The 8093-nt window shown below is 33.4% G+C and overlaps 1 protein-coding gene across 1 annotated transcript; it reads right to left on the reverse strand.

Annotated features, from left to right (window-relative positions):
* Positions 1-4384: 4384 nt before the first annotated feature.
* LOC127800140 (germin-like protein subfamily 1 member 16) lies at positions 4385-5832 on the reverse strand. The gene is made up of 2 exons (XM_052334588.1): positions 5632-5832; positions 4385-5080 (listed from the first exon to the last, which is right to left on the reverse strand). Exons 1-2 carry the CDS (start codon positions 5789-5791, stop codon positions 4524-4526), a joined length of 717 nt encoding a protein of 238 aa, XP_052190548.1. The 5' UTR covers positions 5792-5832; the 3' UTR covers positions 4385-4523.
* Between the last annotated feature and the right edge of the window lie 2261 nt (positions 5833-8093).

An 8093-nucleotide genomic window follows, 5' to 3' on the forward strand; every position in this document is an offset into this window, starting at 1 on the left:
CAAATGCTATATTTTTGTGATAAAATTATTATTTTTTAAAATAAAAAAATAAAATATATATTAAAATTTAAATAAAATTTATTTATTTTAATACCTAATCTGTGACATGGGCTTCCATCGCTGATTAGCAATGGGACCCCGTCACAAATTAGCGACAAGAATCGTCGTAGAACTGCAATGGGACTTCCTGTCACTAAATTATTTTTAAAAATAAAAAAATAAAAAATATATATTAAAATTTAATTAAAATTAAATTATTTTAATCCCTAATCTATAATGGGGGCTCCCATCGCTAATTAGCAACGACGACAGCGTCACAAATTAGTGACGAAGCTTCCTATCACTAATTTTTTTAAAAAATTAAAAATATATATTATAATTTAATTAAAATTAAATTATTTTAAATCAAGTAAGAAGTTAAAAATTAAAAAATAATAATAAAAAAATTAAAATTATATATGAAATTTAAATTAAATTATTTTAAATCATGTAAGAATGTAAAAATTAAAAAATATAATTTCATTAATTAAATTTAATTAAATACAAATGAAAATATAAATAAAATTAAATTAATTAATTTTTAAATAAAAATAAATATTTTCATAAATATTACTATTTATGAATGTTAACGGTTAAAATTTTTAATTTTTATATTTTTATAATTATGTTAAGATATATTTTAATAAAAAATATAAATTAAAATTTTAATATTTATATTTATATATATAAATACAAAATTTGATAATTAAAATTTAATTAATTAATTGAATAGAAAAAAATGTGAGATGACAAATATAGACACAAAATTCAAATCCATAAATTAACTAGTTTTTATATATAATTAATCTTTATTTTACAAAAAAAAAATATTTATTAAATTTTATAAAAAAATTATTATAATATATTCAATAAATAACTGTGTACAACACTGTTTTAAAAAAATATATATATTCATTTTATTTTTTATAACTACTTAATATTTCATTTACTAATGTTGATTGATATAATAATTTTTTTTACACATTTTTTTATAATTTTTCATACAAATCATGAATAATATATACACAATACACAATAATATATATAAATTATACAACTATATAAACAAAAAATAAACAATAACATACATGCAAAAAATATAAATAACATAGATATTAAAATGAAATTGACATATCAATTAAAGGAAAACAATCTAACTAACATAAATATTTTTTATTTTAAAAACATCCAAAATATATCTAACAATTAAAATGATAAAAATAAAATATATAGACAAAAGAAAAAAAAATACCTTATAAGAAGCAGTGATGCTCAACTAAACTGCAAAATATAAATTTATCTAACAATTGCAAAGAATGGATGGAGAGACGTAAAAAGGGAGTGCAGATAAGGGGGAGGGGAAAGGGAGGTGGGGATTTAAATAAGGGGAGGTGGGCGGGGAATTGAAATTTGGGGGGGGGGGGATTTTAATTTCGTGCGGGGGGAAGGAAGGGACACATTGGGGGGGAGGTGGGCGGGGAATTGAAATTTTTGTGGGGGAGGGGGGATTTTGGCGTGGCATGGCAAGGAAGGGAGACGCTGGCTGCACTCTCACATTGCAATTAAAACACAACAAAATTTATATTAGATTTTTTTTTCTTTTATTTTGATGAGAGGTTTATACTCGCCAGTGTACAAGTACAGTTGTAGTCCAAATTTAAATTTATATTTTTTGGATGAGTTCAGGTCGTCCACTGAGAGATTTATTTATAGTAAAAGAAAAAAAATGTCACACACAAACACACGCATCTGGATGAATTGGCAACACGACCTTTTTTTATGAATTTTTAGATAACAGATGCTAGGAAATAAAACAAGGCAAAAATTAAAATAGACACTGAATTTGAGAATATAGAATTAGATAAGAATTGAATTAAGACAAATTCAACACCAACCCGCTGATCTCTAATTTTTAGCAGAAAAAATTAGCAACATTAATTTAACTTCAGATATGAAGGTCTTCTATTAAATGCAATTAGAGATGATAATAGTTCTAGTTTAAGCAATCCCCATACATGATATGCAGGATTCTAGTTTAAGCAATTACCATAAATCTGATTACAATTAATACACAAAATAACTAAATTAATCATCTGAGTTTGGGTATGATAGCGTTTCCAATTCTAGTAACTCTCATACGTGGCATGAAAGCTCTAAGTTAGGCTTACACTCCAATCAAAACCTAGTGATTTCTTAATAATTAATACACACTTATACTAAAATTTAAATTAATGTCACTCATTTAAAACGCAGCTTCTTTTGGGAATCATTGGCGTTAGACACTGTCTTTGCTTTAACCCAAGATTGGATTTAGCTACTCATCTTCATTTGAAAATTAATTGATAGAAATTTAAATGGCGTAATTTAAATGACAGGAATTAAAACAACAGAAATTAACCCGCCATTTAGGCGGTGGATAATAAAAAGACGTGAATTAAAATTATATAGATTTAATTGCAGAAATTAACCGGCCATTCAAGCGATGGATAATAAAGTAACAATAAATGACATGAGAATTCAAGAGAAGAAAGAAAAGAAGTAAGATCACAAGAGAATACAAGAGAGAAAAGAAGAGATAACAATAGCAATTCTGTAAGAGAAACTCTAATAACACAACTAAACTTTGATTCAAACAATAATAACCTCTTCACAAATGCACCCAAGTGAGCTATTTATAGCCCACAAAATGCAATAAGGACCACACAAATAAAATTACCCCATTATCACAAAACATAATCATAACTAAGCTAATGGGGCATTTACCAAAAAAAATACAAAAGACTTTTACTAGTGGAAAGATACAAAATACAAAAGACTTTAGGTGATGGAACACTCATAAGAATACAAAAGATTTTAGGTGGTAGAACACTCATAAGAATACAAAAGACTTTAGGTGGTAAATCACTCATAAAAATATAAAACAAAAAAAAGTCTTCTACAAATTGAATTTTATTGGGCCTTTGGTTGGTTTTGGGCCTTCTATGTGAAAAATGCTTGGGCCTTCCTTATATTTAAAATACTTGGGCCTTCTTTGTGTTGAACTCCATTTAATAGTTGACCCAAGTGCACTTGAAACATTATCTAAACTCCATAACTGGCCCTTGAATTCGAGCAGCAATAATAGGTCATCTAACGTCTTCAATTTATGCCCCTAATTAATTGTAGAAGTCAACTTCTTTGTTTCATCCTGAAAATAATATGTAATGTGAATAATTATTCATTTTAAGCATAAATATAAAACCAAAATAGAGATATAATTCATTAAGATTTTGAAAATATTAACCCTTCATCAGACGCGTGGCAGGGAAAGTGGTGCATGGAATCAATAAAGAAAAACTCACTTTTCATCGCCCAATAAAAGTAAGCATAAAATAATGGTAAAGAAAAGCCAAGCCAACAAAGATCCTCTCCCCCGTCTCTCTCTCTCTCGCTTCCCATATTCTTAATTTCTTAAAATAATTTTTTAAGGATTTGGGACATTAATGAATGGTTGAATTCGGTGAATGTTTAATAAATTTTTAAGGATTTCTTATAATGTTTACTAAATTATAATAATATTAATTTGGGACAACGTTATTGTTGAGAGATGAATCTCTATGCATTTTATTTTGAAGATATCATGTCAAACAATGGAATGACTTCTATATTATGACTAAAAGATTTGTTGTTATGTATCATTTCAGTTTTCGATCTTTCTTCCACATATGTGATGATATTACATGTCTTAGCTTATTGATTATTAAGTTTGATATGGTGAGAAGATAGGTCGGAATTATTGGATAATAATTTATGTTAAGTGTATGTTGAAAAAAATATTCTTGAAATTCTGGGTTAATGCCACGCTTGAAAAAAACGGGGTGTTACAGTTATAATTAATTAATTACAAACTGACACGTGGGTTACTACTTTTGATTAATATGATATACTAATCATAAAAGATAATGAGTCACATGTCACAATCCATAAGATGAAAATAGTAAACATGTGAGTGGATGTTAGTTTGAACATCTACCAAATATGACACAAGTGATAAATTATATGGCTAGGAGGATTTATGATTTGTCATTAGCTTTAATTGAGTTACAAATATTTAGATTGGAGACAACACAATTGTCTTGTATGTTAAAACCTTAGATTTGCCTTTACTACGAACCACCCAAATACCAATGGGAGTTGAGATTTCTTGTAGAATTTTCTTATTTATTATTGATGTTGTTTCATTTTAATTTTTCTACTTTTTCTTCATAATTTCCATTATTGTAATATTCCCAATTAAGAATTCCTTGTAACCATTGTTTTTAAACAACTGTTATTATTAACGGGTACGTTAATTAAAGAACATATCTTAGCTTTTGAGGAGGAGATCGCACAAAGCAAAATCCATTTATTTAAAGAAATAGCAGCAGAAAATGAGACCAACATGTCTGCCTAACACCCATGGCGACAAGCAAAACACTTAAAGAAGTGTCCCATGATCCTCTCTATTACATCAAGTGGTTGTACCAAGTCCGAGTTTGAAGATAGTCAATCACCTCCTTATCCAATTGGAAAGCCCTACTAAGAACACTCGGATAAATCTTCGGATTTGAGCCAAACAACTCATTTGCAATGGTGACCACCCCAGGATTCTGGCTGGTGAGAGCGGCGATAGCCACTGCGCTGCTCTTTCCTACGTTCATTTGGAAGTGAATGAGACCCACTGGAAACACAAACGCATCTCCCGGCCGTAGAATCTTGCTGAAGAGACGAAAGTCGGGATTGGATGTGACAAAGCCTACGTAAAGAGTGCCTTCTAAGACGATAAAGATCTCGCTGGCGCGAGGGTGCACGTGCGGCGGGTTAAGGCCGCCATCAGGAGCGTAGTCGACGCGAACTAAGGAGATGCCCTGAGTGTTGAGGCCTGGTATCTTGTCGACGTTTACAACAGTGACAGTTGCCCCAAGTGGGTTCGATGTGTTTCTTGGAGTTAGCAGCCCAGAGAGGAAGAAATCCTCGGGTTCGGCAACCTCGGGGTTCTTGCAGAACTTCCCATTCACAAACACTGCGTGAAATGGAACAAAATAATGAGAATGCCATGCATGTTCTACAGTCCATTCATATAACATAAAATTTATACATCGTTGTTACTAAAATAAGATTGAACTAGTCGGTTGGACCGGAGATTGGTCGCCAAATTTGTCCAATTCGAGAAAGATCAAACAAATCAAAATAGGTTGATTTTAAGAGTTTATTTGATTTTATCAAATTAAAACAAGTCCTCTGATGATAATTTTTAAAGATCACTTTTCTTTAACAGGAAGGATAATTTGTCTTTTGTGGGAAAAATCATAGAAAACCAAGAAAGGATTTAAATATCCTGAATCTTTAGTTAGTTCTTTTCATATCTTCCATAATACTATTTTACATATAAATTTCTAAACCGCCTGTAATGACGGAGAATCGAACCAATGAACCACTCAACCAGTACTCATGCCAGTTCAATAATTTGTCCAATTTTAGCAACTATAATATGCATATATATATATGTGTGTGTGTGTGTGTGTGTGTAAAGAGAGAAGGGGAGGGGGGGGGGGGGGGGGGGGGGGTTAATACCGGCGGCAGGTGCAGAGTCATTGATGGCAACACAGAAGTCCTGAAGAGGGCCGGGATCAGCAGCATAGGCTAGGTTGGAAACCAAGGCCATGAAGATGGCCATGGCAGCGACAGCCACCTGGAAATTAAGAGACCTCGTTATCGTCGTCGTCGTCATCATCAATATTAATGAACGTAGAATCAAATTGGAATTACACAACACTACGCTTTGTTTCAACTGAGAGTATGGGCATCTTGAGTTGTCAATTTATATGGACTGAGTTCTCTAACTATTCATTAATTAATTAATTAATCACTGATTGTCCAATGATTAATTAAGTTGCTTCACACGCATATAGATATCATGGACGAAATATTGTTCAAAAACTGGAACAGCTCACTTCCCAACTTCACCTTTTCCCTTCTTTTATATATATGTATATATGTTTGCGTGTGTTTGTAACAATATATCCACATAATTATATAATCTCACCACAGTATAAGTACGTTTTTTTTATGCTCTTCAACTTTAAATGTACTAATAATAGCAATAGACTTTCAAATTAGAACATTTTAATTCGTGGGCATCTTGTATGCTACATGGCTTGAGACTTTCACCATAGTAATTTATTAAAAATAAGATAATAAATTAACTCATTAAGGATAGATAACTAAAATCGGTTATCGTAATTACATTAACATAACATTAGACAATAAAATTCAGGTTTTTTTTTTTTTCATTTTAATACTCATGATCAATGATGCATGTTTTTAAAGGAGGTCCTTGGCACTTTGCTCAAAGGCCTTTATTCCTTAGATCCTGTGAACTCGGTATGGTTCTTGCTAAAGACGCTCATTCCTCTATTCCTATGTGGGTGAAGTTTTTCGATGCGCTGTTGGAGTACTGGTCCTCAAAGGGATTCTTGGAGCTACTGAGCTCATTGGGTAAGCCCATTCATGCAGATGCTATGACTAAAGAACGTAAGAGGCTAGGTTTTGCAAGAATCTGCATTGAGATGCATGCCTCTTATTCTTTTCCTCCTTATATTGAGTTATATTAGGGCATTGATGTTGTTACCGGTGAACCAAAAATTGATCGTATCCAAGTGGAGTATCAATGGGTGCTTACGACTTGTTCTCAATGTAAAGTTTTTGGTCGTCAAGATAGTACTTGCCCTCGGAAGGCTTCGGTCCCCCTCTCCTCCTTCTCAGTCTACTCCTCCAGACAACCAGAGGACTCATGGAATTCCCATCATGACTCTGGAATTCCCCCTTCCCCCTGGGTATTCCTCTTTGTTCTGCCCCTATCCATCTTCCTCCTATTGAGGTCGCAAATTGCTTCGGTTCTCTCATGGAAGAGGATCAAGATATCCCTTCCATAAGCATCCCTAACCCCTCTGGACCCGCCTATAGCTAAGCATTTTTTCCCATCTCAGTCCAATGATGAGTCAACCTTTATGTGTGATGTAGGAGCATGCACCCCTAAAAACTACAGTTACCAAAGGGAGGGGCACACCCACATATAAGGTGCCTATTTGTAGGCTAAACAGTCAATGTGGGATGATTCTCGTCTAACATCAGACACCCCTACCCAGAAAGCTGTCAACTTGACAACAGAATTTGATGTTAAACGAGAATCATCCCACATTGACTGTTCAACCTACAAATAGGCGCCTTATATGTGGTTGTGCCCCTCCCCCTAGTAACTGTAGTTTTGAAGGGTGTATGCCCCCTGCTGTAATACCCAAGAACTTTGGGTTGTTATTTAAAGGAAAAATGAAAATTCAGAGAAAATAGGTATCTGAAAAACCCAAAAAATTTATCGAATCAATCGAATGAAGAACTCTGAAGCTTAAATGACTAAGGAAAAAGGAATTCCTTTACCGAGCATATCGAGACAGGATTTTTAAGACCAAAAGAAATCGAATCAAGAATGATTTTCGGTACAGCAAAAATGCAACTGTCATTTAGGCTATAAAAAACTGAATCTTTAAAGGAGACTTCCTAGAAGTCAATGAAAACTTGAGGGGGCTTCAATTTTTCATAAAGAACAACCCTTCAGTACACTACAAAAAAAATCAGTTTTAGTGACGGAAAAATCCGTCACTAAAAACATAAAATCCGTCACTAAATTTTTCTGTGACGGGTTTAGTGACGGGGTAAAATCCGTCACTAAAGGGGGCGTGACAGAATTTTAGTGACGGGGTGAGTGCTACCCGTCGCAGATCTGTGACGGGATAGCAATTCCGTCACAGATTTGTGACGGGACACCCGTCACAGATCTGTGACGGGGCAGTAGTACCTGTCACAGATCTGTGACGGGGCAGTTCCACCCGTCACAGATCTGTGACGGGGGAAGTGCTGCCCGTCACAAATCTGTGACGGGAAAATAGTGCCCGTCACAGATTTGTGACGGGGATTCCCGTCACAAATCTGTGACGAGGAAATGTCCGTCACAAATCTGTGACGGATATGACAAGCCG

This window comes from Diospyros lotus, chromosome 4 (assembly GCF_014633365.1).
Source record: "Diospyros lotus cultivar Yz01 chromosome 4, ASM1463336v1, whole genome shotgun sequence".
In the NCBI taxonomy this organism is placed as follows: domain Eukaryota; kingdom Viridiplantae; phylum Streptophyta; class Magnoliopsida; order Ericales; family Ebenaceae; genus Diospyros; species Diospyros lotus.

Bases quoted from the DNA above. Each gene is read 5' to 3' on its own strand.
- LOC127800140 (XM_052334588.1), bottom strand. From the start codon at position 5,791: ATGATGACGACGACGACGATAACGAGGTCTCTTAATTTCCAGGTGGCT. The intron at 5,081-5,631 runs GTATTAACCCCC...CATTTCACGCAG, and splicing joins TGACTCTGCACCTGCCGCCG to TGTTTGTGAATGGGAAGTTC.